Source organism: Ursus arctos, unplaced genomic scaffold (assembly GCF_023065955.2).
Source record: "Ursus arctos isolate Adak ecotype North America unplaced genomic scaffold, UrsArc2.0 scaffold_8, whole genome shotgun sequence".
Taxonomy (NCBI): domain Eukaryota; kingdom Metazoa; phylum Chordata; class Mammalia; order Carnivora; family Ursidae; genus Ursus; species Ursus arctos.
The window spans coordinates 8,470,442-8,486,718 of NW_026623100.1; the positions used below are offsets into that span (position 1 = coordinate 8,470,442).

General features: G+C 38.8%; 1 protein-coding gene and 1 non-coding gene across 2 annotated transcripts in view; both read left to right on the forward strand.

Annotated features, from left to right (window-relative positions):
* Window positions 1-15,913, forward strand: part of RNF149 (ring finger protein 149) — a 29,743-nt gene extending 13,830 nt beyond the window's left edge. The window contains exons 4-8 of the mRNA XM_048222630.2: window positions 2,171-2,253; window positions 4,607-4,703; window positions 8,699-8,894; window positions 11,524-13,769; window positions 15,602-15,913. Coding sequence (XP_048078587.1) covers window positions 2,171-2,253; window positions 4,607-4,703; window positions 8,699-8,894; window positions 11,524-11,567 — 420 coding nt within the window. The 3' untranslated portion in view covers window positions 11,568-13,769; window positions 15,602-15,913. The remainder of the gene's footprint in view (window positions 1-2,170; window positions 2,254-4,606; window positions 4,704-8,698; window positions 8,895-11,523; window positions 13,770-15,601) is intronic.
* Window positions 13,847-13,961, forward strand: LOC113247565 (small nucleolar RNA SNORD89). Its single transcript, XR_003313300.1, has one exon. It is a non-coding gene; the product is annotated as a small nucleolar RNA SNORD89 (small nucleolar RNA).
* Window positions 15,914-16,277: the final 364 nt, after the last annotated feature.

Below are 16,277 nucleotides of genomic sequence, written 5' to 3' on the forward strand. Positions count from 1 at the left end.
CCAACTTTAAAGCAGAAATAATACTCATTAAATTATAGACCTTTGATTTTTAAACTTTGGATTCTGATATTAATGGTTTATTTAGTGTATTTAATATGAAGATACTCTTGGAATTATATTGTTGGCTTCTATTCTTTCCCGAATGCCTTATACAGAGGTAACAGTTGAATTTTAATAGTTTGTGCAGGGTACTGGTTTCTTCCCATGCAGATGTACTGAACAGAAAAAGTAAAACCAAACAAAGTTTCTCATGTGATGGCTTGAGATTAGCACTTGATGTACAGATCACTGAGGGTCCTTGGGGAGAGTGTCTCCAGTAAATGCCTGTGACAAACTCTACATGCATTACACATGGCTGGTCACTTGATAAGCATGTAGTTTTATGCTCCCCTTAGAATATGTCTTCTGCTCCATAGCAGGAAATCTCGGTCTGCAAATATGCGCAGAGATGTATATGTACAATATACTGAATTGAGTCCTTAAGAACATAAGTAAATTGATAATATCCTCTTCCTGTACAGGGCTTTTTTTTTTTTTTTTTTAGGTTTTAAAAAAAAATCATTTGAGAGCGAGAGCACGAGCAGGGGAGAGGGTTAGAGGGAGAGGGAGAAGCAGACTCCTTGCTGAGCAAGGAGCCCGACATGAGGCTTGATCCCAGGACCCTGCGATTATGACCTGAGCTGAAAGCAGACACTTAACAACTGAGCCACCCAGGAGCCCCCTGAGCATTTCTTTATACAGAATATTTTTGAAAATGTGATTCTACTGTTCTTTGAAAGTTGTCAAAATAATGGTTAAAAAGAAATCCCTAAATGGTCTGTGAGGTACATACATGGATTTTTCTTTTTTCTTTCTTTCTTTCTTTCTTTTTTTTTTTTTTAAGTTTTATTTCTTTAAGTATTCTCTACATCCCATATGGGGCTCAGACTTATAACCCTGAGACCAAGAGTCGCATGCTCCGTTGACCAAGCCAGCCAGGTGCCACACACGTGATTTTCTGATGATTTTGATTAAATTTGTACAGAAAAATGTTGTGTTTTCTTAAATCTACATCTTGTCCAGTTCTAGAGATGGGTGTTTGGTTTCTAATTTTGTTTTTTTTTAATGGACTCCTTCACAGTAATGTATAAGCTTACAGGCCATTTAGGACTTCAAAAATTACTTCATCAGTTTTGTATGGCATACGATAAATGATAATATTTACTTTAACAGCAACGTACAATTTTAAGTATTAAAAATTTTAATACTCTTTGATAACAATAATCAGTTTTTACTGCTTGCTTGCTATCAAGTGATGTACACGGCTCAGTGTATTTTTAAAGTAATTACATAAGGACAGGGTAGCCGTGTTCTCATAAAATACACTTGCTAACGTTGGAGCTACATGCAGACACTGGTAGTTCTTGAATCCATCCCAGAATCAAAGGGAGTCTCAATGGCCTGTCTTGGGTCAGATGACCACTCTGGCTGTTCCTGCTTTGATGGGATGAGGCCAGGTGGTTCGATGTGGGGGGTACCCAGGGAAATGGGGGAAAGGCTGACACCACCAAAAAGGCCGATGACCATAGATTCTTAGAAGTGGAAATTTTGTCACAAGACTGCTTCCTCCCCGGCAAGTCTTATTTCTTTTTACCTTTATTAATTTGATGGATGAAAAATGATAATTTATTTTAATCCGTAATTCTTTTATCACTAGTGAGGGGAATATTTGCAGATATTTAGCCATTTTTGTTTTCTCATTTGCAAGTTGTTAACTATGTTCTTTAGCAAATTCTAGTGAAAGTGCCCTTGTTTTTGTTTTTAATTGTTCTAGAAACAAGTAGCTTATTGGATATTCTCTTTACAAGTTTTATATTTGAAAAATAATTTTTACTGTAGTAAAGTAGGCATTTGCATTTCTATAACCCTGAAAACATGAACACTACCCTAGTATCAAAACTGTTCATGTCTGATTAGGTAGACAATGACATTTTTTCCTTTTCAGCCAGATTCTTTAAATAATCTCTGGACAGTGGTAAAAGGTAAATATACTGAATAGAGATTGTATTTAGCTTCTGGTTGTACCCTGGTAGTACAAAATTTGTCATTGTTTTACCCAGGACGTTGTGAGTTTTGTCAAGACAGAGCATGTAGCAAGGATATAGTGAACTTGTTTCTTTCCTTTTTACAGGGAATTGATGTTGATGCTGAAAATTGTGCAGTGTGTATTGAAAATTTTAAAGTAAAGGACGTTATCAGAATTCTGCCATGCAAGTATGTTCTTTTTCCTTCCTGAGATGCTACAAATTACTGGACAAGTTTCAGGTTTCTGACAAAAGTGTTAGTGTGTCTTTTACAGTGTGAGGATCTTGCTATATCACGTGATGATCTTGTGATCATCTCATCCTTTAGGAAGGAAGCTTTAAGCCTTCTAGGCTCCTAGATTATATTACTTTAAGATTGCTTAAGAGACCTCAGGCCCTCAGGCAGACCCATTATATATCTTTGCCATGGATTGGCTTTTAGTCTAAAGCAAGGCTTCATTCGAATCCTGAGAATTCCATCATACGTTTAGCCGTTCAAAACGTACACTGTGTGGGAGCAAGGAAACTGAAGCATGACCGGTGAAGGACCCCAGGGGAAGGGCCAGAAATGGCTAGCAGAAAGTGGGTCAAGGAGGGTAGGAGTTTGCTATTATTTGCACCCTGGGTTTTAGTTCTTTTGGGGGTTCTGCAAAATAAATATTTCTCACTTTAGGTACATTAGGGGCTTTGCTTTAGCCATGGGAAGTTGCGATTTCCTTCTTTTCTTTTAAATAATGGGATACTTTAACTGATAACTGTTTAGAAGAATGGCTGTTATCAGAAGGGTGTATAAAAAGTATAATATCCTTTCAGTCTGATCAATTTTAATTATGCTTCCCACCTATTAGAAGTAGGTCAGAAACTGATATGTAATTACGGTTTGCTTTATGTTTACAAAGTAGTATATATATGTAAGTACTCTGTAGATTAAGTTCTCAGTGATTCTGTAGATAAAACCAATGAATACCAGAATAACAAAAGTTTCTAGAATAAAGATAGCTAACTTTGGTCTACAGGCTTTTATATGAGGTTGGTATGGTGGGTATTTAACGAATTGGAGTCAGTATGTCCTGTGGAAAGTTATTAAAATAGAAAAGAATTTTTTTTTTAAAGATTTTATTTATTTATTTGACAGAGATAGAGCCAGCCAGCGAGAGAGGGAACACAAGCAGGGGTGTAGGAGAGGAAGAAGCAGGCTCCCAGCGGAGGAGCCTGATGTGGGGCTCGATCCCATAACGCTGGGATCACGCCCTGAGCCGAAGGCAGACGCCCAACCGCTGTGCTACCCAGGCGCCCCAAGATAGAAAAGAATTTTTATCCAGGATGGTTTAGGGCACGTCTTTCTGACTTAAAAATGATGCTTGGGATGCAGCACAAATGAGCGGCCTGAGGCTCACTTCACTTCCTCTGTAGCGCCAGATCTGTCCTGATGGCTGAGCTGGGTTTTGACCTTGACCCTCACAAGCAGACATGTTGCTTGTACACATTTCCTGGTCTCCTGATCTGGGGTTTTTGCTTAATTTCCCCTCATTTTCTCCTGTGCTTTATTTAGCAGATTTCCCAATAAAGCCAACATGTTTCCTTTGAGTTTTTGTAAAAATTAGTTCTCTTGTATCAGTGTCAGTTTCAGTTTCAGTTTGAGGATGGAAAGGTCAGAAGACTAGCTAGGCTAGACTATGTTATATAATGAAGTACTGTTATTGTTAACTGCGCTATCAGACTTCAGTATGAAGCAGAGGTCTTCACACAACAGCATGAATAATGAACAGTTACTCGGTATTTTTGTGCCCAACACTGTTGTAAGCACTTACGTTATTTGCTGCTAAGAACAGCCTGCGGTGGAGGTGCAGAGGTTAAGCAACAGCTCGGAGTCCCAGCATCATGTCACACAGCTGCTGTGGGAGCCATGGGTCCTGTACCCACTCTTCCTGTCTCCTCCTCTTCATTCTGTGTGGAAAACATTCACCACGTAGAAGGTAGAGTTAGCCAACTAAGACAAGTCAGTAAAAAGAAGATACATAGGCAATTTTTATTTCTTCTTTCTTCAGTTCTGAAAGTTACCATTATAGAAGAACATGGAATATACAAAAATATGTTAAGACAGAAAATAAGTGGGGTATTTTTTAAGCCTAAAACCCAAAGATGATCTGTTTGTATTTTGCTGTATTTCCATTTGATTCATTTCATTAACTTAGGTAAGATACTCTCAGTTTATTATTAGTTGACTGTTGGTTTACTTTTGCCACATTCATTCCCAAAAGGCTTTTAGTAAGTTACAGAGGCACAGAAAAATACAACCTAGCATGAAGCAAAAATAAACCATGCTATTTTCATAGAGTGAAGGGAAAATTTCCCTGTAAATTCCAGATTCTGTTTAACATGAAAAGTAGGATAGATAATTATGTAGAGTAAGTGAATAGACCAGAATGTTGATTTGAAGTCATTTAACTTGTACCGAGAAGATGAGTTAGTAGAATGTGTTGTTTCCTTTATAAGATATAAACATTTATTTTACAAAATTAACACATACTTAATTTTTTTAGGCATATTTTTCATAGAATATGCATTGACCCATGGCTTTTGGATCACCGCACGTGTCCAATGTGTAAACTTGATGTCATCAAAGCCCTGGGATATTGGGTTTGTTACATTTTTGTTTATATTCAATCTCTGCCCCAGTTCTTCCTGAGTGATTCAATTTCATTACTGACCAAAGGGAAGAGGAATGGACTAAGTGCTCCTTCTAACAGCTTTGTGGTTCCCTGAAGAAATTTTCCTCTTGATTAAAAATGAATGTTTAAGACATTCCAAAAAGTTAATGAACTGCTGCCTTTGTGATTATAGACCGATATGCTAGATGTTTCCCCCCGAGAGTTTGTAATTGCTTAGAGCAATGTATTTTAGTATGCTGCCCTGTAGAATGTATATATACTCATCAGTTTCGTACAAAGAGGAATTATCAAATCTTTGAAATGAAAGGAGCCTCATACATTTTCTGGCTCAAGATGCACATTCCTCAAGATGAGGAAACTGAAGCCAACACTTCTTGACACCAGGTCTCAGATTCCTGGGTTTGAAAATCAAATCCTGCTGGGGAAATTGGTCCTGTGTGGAATTTGCTCCTTCGGTTTGTGGTACTTAGGTGGTCATAGACCTTCCTCCAAAAACAAAGACACGAGGGCAGAGTGAAAGAGGGTGCTTAATAGTAGCCAGCCGTGTGCTGAGGGCCTTCTATACGTTATTGCATCATACCCTCATAGCCACTCTGGGAGGTAAGTATTGTTTCTCTCCCTATTTTTCTAATTAGGAACTTGAGCTTAGAAAAGCTGAGTAGCTCACCGAAGGTCACACAGCAAGTTATTTGGGAATCTGCTTTCAGATATAGGTTTGCTTCATTCCAGGGTACAAGCTTTTAACTCGTAGTCCCACCCTAAAGGGGGAGACACAGAGGAAAAAAACAAGATTTTTCTAGATTGTTGTGTTTGTTATTGTTTTTAGAGTTTTTGTATAATCTATTAGTGTCTTAAAATATTCTTGATTAGGGGCGCCTGGGTGGCACAGTGGTTGGGCGTCTGCCTTCGGCTCAGGGCGTGATCCTGGCGTTATGGGATCGAGTCCCACGTCAGGCTCCTCCGCTGTGGGCCTGCTTCTTCCTCTCCCACTCCCCCTGCTTGTGTTCCCTCTCTCGCTGGCTGTCTCTATCCTGTCGAATAAATAAATAAAATCTTAAAAAAAAAAATTCTTGATTAAATAACAAATCGTTTTGAAATAATGTTTAGAAGAAGTAATGTAAGGGGCGCCTGGGTGGCACAGCGGTTGGGCGTCTGCCTTCGGCTCAGGGCGTGATCCCGGCTTTATGGGATCGAGCCCCACATCAGGCTCCTCCGCTATGAGCCTGCTTCTTCCTCTCCCACTCCCCCTGCTTGTGCTCCCTCTCTCGCTGGCTGTCTCTGTCTCTGTCAAATAAATAAATAAAATCTTTTAAAAAAAAGTAATGTAAATATCACATACTTTTCTTATTGCTAAACATATTTTTTAGGGTTTTTTAATAGTGTTTATGGTAGAGTTAGAAACCACAAGGAGTTTTTTCGGTGATAAGCATTTCATGCACCTTACAGCCCCAGTAGCCCTCAAGGTATCCTCTCATCTTCAAGCTTGGCGGGTCTTGGAAAGATAGTTGAGAGACCGCTGCCTTGATTACCACTGTTATTTTCTATGAATTAGATTTTTCTTTTTCTTTTTTTTTTTTTTTAAGATTTATTTATTTATTTTAGAGAGAAGTGGGGGGAGGCAGAGGGAGAGACCTTTCAAGCAGACTCCCCACTGAGCATGGAGCCAGACACAGGGCTAGACCCATGAGATCATGACCTGTGCCGAAACCCCAAGAGTCAGATGCTCAACTGACTGAGCCATCCAGGTGTCCCTATGAATTATGTTCTTCACCTGTGAGTTCTAGAATGCCCCACCACAAGTACAGGAAAGGAGGAAGGTCAGCATTCAAGACCTCTTAGGGAAAGAAAACTCACCTGCTTTGATGTCTAGAAAATCTGTCTTTCCTCTAGAATTTCTAACATACATTTATAGTTTTTAATAATGATGGCTCTATTTAGCAGGGCATATCAGTGAATTTGAGACTTAGTGAACTGAGCCCGTGTCTTAGACACCCTTCCTAGAATTTTAAGCATCTTAAACCGTACAATACAGGGAGCATGACAGATGTTTTTCTTGGCAGAGTTTTCCTTTTTCCTCTTCTCCTTCCTCTTTTCCTTCATTAGATGCACTCTGAAGCTCATTTTAAGTTACTTTCTTCATAGTCGGTAGTTTTAAACCTTTTCATTTGTAGAAATTTTTGTAAGGGTATTTCTCTAATCTTAGCACTGAGAATAATCCTCATGAGTTGTGTTTTTGGAACTACATCTGCATATATATATTTCATACATTAAAAATGAAGATTTCATTTTGCATCAGGTTGGATTACTTTGTTAGAATGTTAATTTCAGAAATCTTATGTCCCCAGGACGTGTGACTTCTTTTTTGAAGAACAGAAACCTGTAGTAACTTTAAATCAAACTCTAAGAAATTAACTTGTCTTGCCCTTAGTTGTTTTTATAATTTTTGACGAGTGTGCCATTTTCTTTAGTCCCTTTGCCCCTCCTGCATTGGGTTTTGTAGACAGTTATGACACACTGTCATATGGCAGCTAGATCTTGCAAGGAAACAGCTGTGGTGAGAGGGCTGCCATCGGTCCTTCACGTGGACTTGAGAGGTGGTCCTTGCGTTGGCAGCTACAACCTTCTTGGTGTGCCATCTGTCACTGTTGTTTTCATTCATTCAGCAAGCATGTGTCAAAGGAGTGCTCTCTCAGGTGCTAGATTGGACCCTGACTTGGGGAGACAAAGATGAGTAAGACGCAGCCCTTCTGGTTGTGGACTTTCACTTTCTAGACCGGGGGGGCCAGGGCATGTACCCATGCACAGCGCTGCAAAGGAGGTATGTTTGAAGTGCCGAGGAGCACAGAGCAAGGAGGAATTTACTCCGCAAGGTGGAGTGAGAAGATAAGAGGGTGGTTTTTTAAGAGGGGAGTCTGACCTGGGTGTTAGAGGATTTGCCTGACAGATCAGTGTATTGCAGATGAGGGTGTGACCATGTGGGCTTTGAGACTGGCAGGTGGTTAAGTTTGGTGGGTATTCTGGTAACTATCTGGGAAAACCGATGGGGGTGGGCTGGGTGGGAGTTAATGGCAACTCAGTAGGATTTGTGGCTTGGTGTGTTTGGAGTCCGTTCTGAGGGTGTTCAGTTGCTTACCAGTGAGAAGGAGGCAGTGTACCATGTGGTTCAGAGGAGGGCGGTTCTAGAAGTGGGAGGAGCAGGCGAGCCGTGTCCTTGCTCCAAGAGCCCGGGGAGGGAGGTGGAACCAGCACCATGTTCTCACATGAAGCCCAGGCTCCCTATAAACCCACAGCCACCCCTTCTTTACTAGGTTACCTCACCAGTGGTTTGCTCTCTCACAACATGGCTCTGACTCTGGCATTAATCCGTAACGTATCTGGATAAACCTCTGTTTGAGACTGGGCTGTCACTTTCCTTATCCTTTTTTATTTTTTTTTTTAACTCAGCAAATGGGGGAGTTGGAGGTACACTGACAGCCAATAGACACTGTCTTGAGGGAGCCACAACTGATTCTTTTTAAGTGAATCAGATGCAGTCTGAAGCCCTCTGTTGTCAGACACTGTTCTTCCGAAACCCTGGTACCCACGGTGAGACAGTAGGACAGTTAGAAGCAATAATCCAAGCTCACAGCCACAGCCAGGCTGATTCACACCCTCTGGCCAGAAAGCAAGGAAAGTGTGCCTCTAACAGAGCTTCACTTACTGTCAGTAAAGAGTTTAAAGGTGGCATGGCTTGCGTCGAGGGGAGAGGTGGTTTTTCAAATGAACAGTGTTTAGGTGTGGAAAGCTGCTCACTGAGAAGTAATTCATTTTCCGATATTGCTAAATATAGAAGACATTCGTGTTCTTGCCGTATTCTGTGTATAAAAGTAAATGCTTTGTAGGAGTTCTGAGTAATGGTTATGAAACGATAGATAAGCTTTGAGTGTGTTACTCAGACAAGGTATTTTCTTCTGTTCTCTCAAGGGAGAGCTCGAGGACGTGCAGGAGACGCCCGCTGCAGAACCTACGCCTGGGAGTGTTTTGGCTGCAAATTTGAGTGTCACTTTACAGGATGACAGGAGTGAGGGGAGCAGCATGCCGTCGTCTTCCACTAGTGATTCTGCACCGCACTGTGACGCTGGTTTTAAAGAAGATGCAGGTGAAAACACAGCCTTACTAGGTAAGTGCCTTGTAGGTCATAAAACAAAGTGATGTCAGCAGTGGGGGAAATGCAGAAAAGCATAAAGGAGAAATGAAAACCATAATCCCACACCTGCAAAAACCATTTTAACATTTTGGTAAATACCTTTTCAGATGTTCTTCTCTGTTTAAGGATGGGGACAGTATCATTTATGTGCTGTTAGGTAACCTGTTTTTTCTCTTAACGTGTGGAGCTCTTTCTCTATGGTAGGTGCGTGACTCTGTGGAGCTACTTAGTGTCACAGCTTCAGTTTACTAGAATTTCTTTAAACTGCACCCGTTTGGTGACTTTAACACTCTGAAATCATTATGTGTATACTTTCACCACTTGTCTTATTGCTTCTTGTCATTCTGAGGGATGAAATAGAGTGAATCACATTTTTTTTTAAATTACTGAGATTACCTTTTCATATTTGTTGATCACTTTTATTCTTTTAGGAGTTGCCTGTTTCATCCTTACCTTGTTTTGCTCTGGAGAAACTAATTTTTTCATGTTACTTCTAAGAGCTCTTTGGTCTTTGTCATCTGTATTGTATGTTTCTCCCCCAATTTCTGTATCCTTTGGTTGATGTATTTTGTAGACAGAAGTGTTTCATTTTTCTCTAGTCCAACATATTCTCTCATGATTCTGCCTTTGATAGCATGCTAACTTTGGAAGGTCTTCCTCATCTCAGGATCTAAGTATATTAACCCATATCTTGCTAGTATTTGTGTTTTTGTATTTTATTACCTTTAAATCTTTAATCCACATGGTTTAAGAGAAGATTTTACCTATTATCCCCCAAATGTTTAACCAGTTGTCCCGGTATTTAGCGAATTATAATTATTTTAGTGACTAATAATTATTTAGTGAATAATAACTGTGAATATGTTTTGATATTGGCAAGGCAAATCCCTCATCTTGAATTTTTAAAAATCTCTGGACTATTCAGCATTTTCTAAAAAAAAGTAATCAAATTATTTGCCGAGTGAAAGAAAATCCCATTAGAATTTTTATTATAATCGAATAAATTTACATATTATTTTACCTGGGAAGAATTAGTGCTTCTAATTTTGAATTATGCCATACAGGAAGAGGACACATACTTCCCAAATCAGTGATACTCAGAATGACTCAGTTTTGTGTTTGACATGTTTAGAATCTGTGAGGCAAAGATAGCTAGAAATACTAGAACTTAGGTTTTAAAGTGGTGGCAGAGGGAGAAGACCACATTGTGGAAGAGAAGGGAAGCATCCATTTCAGAGTGTTGGAGGGTGGAAAGGGCATTCTCCTAACGAGCTCCCCGGCCTCCTGCTGGGATTGAACCACCTCAGGGATTCCATCAAATTGAGCCCAAGTACATGCCAGTGTAATTGTTGCCGTTGCCTTCAGTCTCCAGAAAAGAAACTAAATTTCCTTCCTCTAGTACTTGACCGCCCTTGAGGTAATTAAAGACTGGTAAGGGCTCTTATCCTGACTAAACGTCCTTCAAAAGCAGTCCCCCGTGTTCTCCTGCATTCTTGTTACCTGTCGTGCTTCAGTTTATCAGCATCTCTCCCCTTAGAACTCAGATATCATGTGAAATAGTGCATAGAAATAAAGGTGGAAAAAGAAGCTAGGTTATAAAACAACAGAATGTTAGATGCTTTCTGAAGAAGCTGGGCCCTCTCCCCATACGTGTGCGCGCGCGCGCTTGGTTTCTATTTTATTTTTTTGTCCTTTTTTTCTCTTAAATTTCCAAGTATCTGTTCACCAGTAAGTTGACAGGTAATTTAAATGATAATGTTCTTTCTACTTTATCACTATACCAATATAATTTGAGAGATATTAAATTGGAGAAATCAGTTCTTTTAATCAGACATTAGTACTTCCAGAATAAAATGTGGCTTCACTTAAAGTTGATAAAACATTTACTGGGCTCTTAGTAGCAACTAAGAAAATAATAATGGAAGTTATTAGTGGTAGACTACTTGCCAGACAGTGTTTCTCTGGTGAGTGCTCCTTCTCTTGTCCAGTTGACCCTCTTGGCTCCGACTGTAGGTGAGTTCAACCTTCGGTTCTGTATTTGAGGAAGTATTCTGTTACTGTAAGAAACTTTTTGTGCTGAAATTATTTTGTGCTCCTCTTCCTAGTAATACCAGTCTGTCTGGAGTTGAATACATATTCCTCTTCCAAGATAGTTTAATCTCTTTGTTCCTGCATTTAATCATCTGTAAAATGAGCATAATAACATCCTAGTCCTCATAGGGTCACGTACATAAACCAGTAAATGGTCGCTGTTTTCATGGTCATTTCATGACACCATCATTCCTGGTCATCGTCATAGCTCTCAGGTTTACTTTTGAAAACATACTAATACCACCAACTAAAACTGTGTCTTTATAGCCCCATGCTGATCAGAGTAATGTCGGTTAGGCTAATACTAGAAAACCTCTCATACTGTATGTGAGGAAGATGTTTGTATGTTTTTCATGACTTCCTGGAATGGGTTACCATTTTTACATGTAAGTTTTATTTAAATTTTTCTGTTATTTCTTGAAGTGTAGTCTCTAAATGGTCACAGTGTTAATGTAATTAAAGTTTAGAATATGCTAAGTGACTAACACTGGTTTTTGTTGCTTCGTCGTAGAAATGGGCAGGAGCGACCTTCAACGTGGAGGACCCATCTCCTAGCGCACATCCTGGTGACGGCATCATGGACAGAGCTTTGGCTTGAATTAAAGGACTTTTTTTTTTTTTTAAACTTCAGCACATAGTTTGTATATTTGAAGATAATGTACATTCTTTTACCTTTCAGGTTCTGATTTGATATACAAAGGGCTAAGATATTTTATTCTTAAAGAGACGTTTTGATTAGTCTTAATATATTTATCTACTAAAATGTATCATTTGTGATAAACATTTATGTTGCTTTGGACTATTACAGAGACCACTAGGAAGGCACTCTAAAGGGGACAGGCTGGGGGTTGTTTCTGAATAGTAGACTAGCTGCTACAGTACTGTGAAAACAGGATTATTTTGTTTCTCAAGAACTAAGCAACTGAATTTAGACTAGTGGAAATAGAATTGTATAATTCAGTTCAGTAACTGAGCACGAGGTTTCCCTGGAGGAAAGACTTTTCTAGAACATTAAACCTGTGAATGAGATGAGAGAAATCTATAGCTTTCTTGAATCTCCATGTCATATAGAGACTTTGAAACCTAAGAAGTCTTCTTCATTGTTTTCTCTTTGTAATTATAGGAAAAGCACTAGACTTTAGGATTTGCATTCCTAATTTCTTATGACACCTCAAAGGAGAGGGAAATTTGTCCATTTTTTTTTTTTTTTACAAATAAAAAAAGCTAAGATTCTGCATCACACATGAGCAGTAAATTTTTTATTGCCTTAAGGAAATCGAGTAGGCAGACTTTTTTTGTAAATGATGAATATGTTGGTTCCAACTACAATTTAATCTTTACGATTAAAAAGGTGATAGATGGAGAATTTTGACTGTGGTTGTTACAAAATAAGTAACCAGTTTTCTTGACTGATTTAAAGCAGACTTAATGATCATGACCTTGTGTCATCCTCTACCCTTTTTAATCTTGGCTGTCCTTACTTGTAGGTGGAAGGGTCAGGTTAAAGTAAAGCTTCTGGAGGCTGTGCTCTTAAGTTTTCTAAAATGATTAAGCACACACACTTTTCTCTCCCTTCTTGGAGGTGGAAGTTGAGGATGAGGGAGAGTTATTTCTTAACTTGAAACTGTTGTCCTTTGTTGCTTCTAAGCTAGTTGCTGTGTATATCTTTATTTTGTGAGTAAAAATAAATGCCTATTGAGAAAAATAGAGTTTTAAAAAATTTAAAGAATTTATTCTTACAGCTGTATCTAAGTTGCATATAGCTTTTTTTTTTTTTTCAAACCATTTGTTGCACCTGGATTCTAGCCACTCATAGTGAAACACTTGGTGAGTTTTACTTTACTTTTTTTTTTTTTCCCACTTTATTGATGTAAACTCTGGCCAGATTCAGTTTGAGTTACTGAAACAAAACTTGTCTTACTTTGAGCTCTCATTTTAACAGACAGCCTCAAAGCAGGTTTCCATAATAGCCATTATGTTTGAAGTCTGTGGTTCTTTAAGAGTAGGAAAGTATGTCCTTAATTCTGTACCAAGTAGGTATTTTGCTCTTTGTATTTTAAGATACATACTTGGGACAAATGCTTTAATTAATAATTCTTTGTAGTATCCAGGGAAGCAGACTTTTAAAAGCCATACTATGACAGATCAAGGTAAATTGGTTTTGATAATTACAGAAGTGTGATTTAATTAGCAGCTATCGGACATAGCTCTCCTTGATTCAAAAGTTTGAACACTATAAATAGAAGAGATTGGAAGAATTGTGGTGGTCTGGTCTCTCTAGAAACATGTCTTCAATAGCAAAGAAGGGAATTACCAAGAGAAAATAGAAAACTGCAACACTTTGAACGTTTCCTTTGTTAGGCTTTTTTTTAAAGATACAAATAAATATGATAGAGAAGGGTCAAATATTAGCAGAGTTTTTGCTGAGACATAAAATTGATGAAATGCTATTCGGAATAACGGAGAATGTAAGGAAGAGTAAACCAGAGAGGTTTGGTTAAGGTTAGTCATACCATTTATGGCAGCAGTCATTTTCCTTCTAAGAATTGTCATAAAAGCCATTTGTTTACAAATAGTGTAGAAACAGTATATATATATATATTTAACTTTCAAAGTCACAGGCAGCATGTGAAGGAAGCACTTTGGCCGTGAGCTTGAAGCACTCTGTCCTCCGCTACCTGCTGGTGCTGCTCCTGAGTTTCCCACCAGAAAACCACGAAGGCCAGAAGAAGCACAAAAACATAGCACCTTAGGCAGGTAAACCTCCTTGCTTGCTGACTTTTTGGGGATCTTCAGTACACAAAACCTTTCCTGAGAGATTGTTCCCTGTGGTCACTGAGGAGTGATGACAATAAAAGGCCGAATTGCAGTGCGCCCATCAGCAGTTTGCTCTCTCTGGGGTGCACGATGACAAAATCTCCGGAAGCGAACCACTGGTCTGACCTCAGTAACATCAGGATTGAAGCTTTGCACTTGGGCAGGTTTTCCAAGAGGGGTCCTCCCAAAAAGAGCTCAGATATTTTTAAGAAAAAAATAATTGGGTGAATCTGAGACATCGGGCCTTAATTGAGTAGTAAACACCTTTCTACGTACTTTACGGTGTACTTGCTGAATCAAGGGCTGCTAGAACCATAAAACAGTAATAGACTCTCAAGAACAGGTGTGTTTTCACTGGATGGAATACCTCATGTAACCAGATTCCCCAAGAGGATAGCTTAATTGGCCAGTCTCTTCTTTTGAGAACATTAAAGTTTATTTGCTCAGTGAAGGCTGAGATTAAATCAGTGTGTGTATGTTACTAACTAGAACTTGAGGTAATTACACGTTTGGTCAAAAGCAGTTTCTTTGAGCTCAGCACAAACCCTATTTTGTGATTTACAAAGCACAGGCTGCTGGCCTGAACCAAAGTGAGTCTTGTGTATAACATGCGCTGTGCTTCTGTGATGCAACAACCAATTAGAAGAGCCACCTACGCCTTTCCCAGTTAATTTCGTTTTTGAAGTTTTAAAAAGACAAGCATTTCACTTTAAAAAATGCTAACGTGTAATTCTGATTATAAAAGTGAAATTTCTGTAATGTCATCATCCATGCAGCTAGAGGTTTGCCCTTATTCTAAGAGCAAAGTAGAAGTTATAAATTGAAAAAGGTAATGTGCATCACATTAAGAATAAAAAAGTCACTTCCTTCTTTTTGATGAGGGGTAGGCTTGTATATTATGGGCTAATGAGAAACCTGGGAACACCAGTACTTTCTGTGGGCTTGACTGCATAGGTGTATGATCCCAGGATTGTTAAGTGCTTTTGGAAGCATCTTAGGGATTCCCTGATTAGAACAGTAGTAATTTGCATAAAAAGATCAGATTAAAGTGAAACCAGCAAAATGTCTTAGTAGAAGGTGCAAGAATTTTAAAGAATATGTAAAAAGTTCTACCCATGCATTAATTTTTGAGATATCCTTAAAATGTTATCTTGAAGTGCTGTTACTCAAAGTATTTAAAATAGGTACATGAGGGGTGCCTGGGTGGCTCGGTTGGTTAAGCATCTGACTCGATCTTAGCTCAGGTCTCAGTCTCACAGTTCTGAGTTCAAGCCCCACACTGGGCTCCACACCAGGTGTGGAACTTACTTTAAAAGAAGACAAATTTTTTTAAATAGGTACGGGATCCACTGTTCTTCATGGGAATGTGAATCATTACAGAATGTGTTCCGTGGTACATGCTGCTTGAAAGTTTGTGGACATGGGGGCGTCTGTGGGGCTTAGTTGGTTGAGCATTTGACTCTTTTTCAGCTCAGGTCATGATCTCAAGGTCGTTAAATCTAGCCCCATGTTGGGCTCCCTGTTCAGGGAGTCTGCTTAAGACTTTCTGCCCCTCCCCTGCTCTTAAAATAAATCTTTAAAGAAAAAAAGGTTTGTGAAAATGTGTACTCTATAAGAAAGGTGAGTGATAACCATTTACGTTGTTTAAATGTATAAACACTGTTAAAGGGAATTACTTGAAATAGTTATAGCTTAGGATCCAAATTATTTTCTTTTTTGAAGTATCTTTTATTTCTATCCTAAGATGTAACTTAGTGCTATCTTCTTAACAGGTAATTTGAAGATTTTACAGCTAGAAATTGGAACTAGAGAATTCAGAGAATTCAAGATGTGTTGTTTTAAACATGGCAGTATATTGAGCTACACTTCAATGTTGATTACAGTTACTGAATCCCAGGATTATAATTTATTTCAGGTAAACTTCTACTTTTAAACATGTTTAATGAAGAACCTTTTGCTGGTGTTGTAAACCTGGTTTTTCTTTTTTGTAAAATGTTCCCTAAATATTACTATATTCTTTGTAAGCTATTTAGATTTAAAAATCTTACCTCTTTCAAGTAAACACCAGTAGTATGATCTCGAAATGATTAGCAGTAGTCAGTCTCTTTATTTGCAGAGTCCCTGTTTGTAAATTTGCCTACTGAAATTTATCTGTAACCCCAAAATCAGGATGTGTGGTGCTTGTGCAGCTGTGGTGGACACATACCCATACAATGTGGTGAAAATTCTGAGGCACTGGACACACTTTTCCAGTTAAGGTTGAACAAGAGGACGCTTTGCCTTCTTGTTTCAGGTCTCAAATTGTCAACACTGTGTCCTTTTCCAGTCTATTTAGTACCATGTTTTTCAAAATTTTGTACCTTGGTGATTTCAGTTTAAAATGGCCCCCAAGCATAGTGTTATCTACTGTTCTCAGCACATGAGGAAGGCTGTGAAGTGCCTTAACAG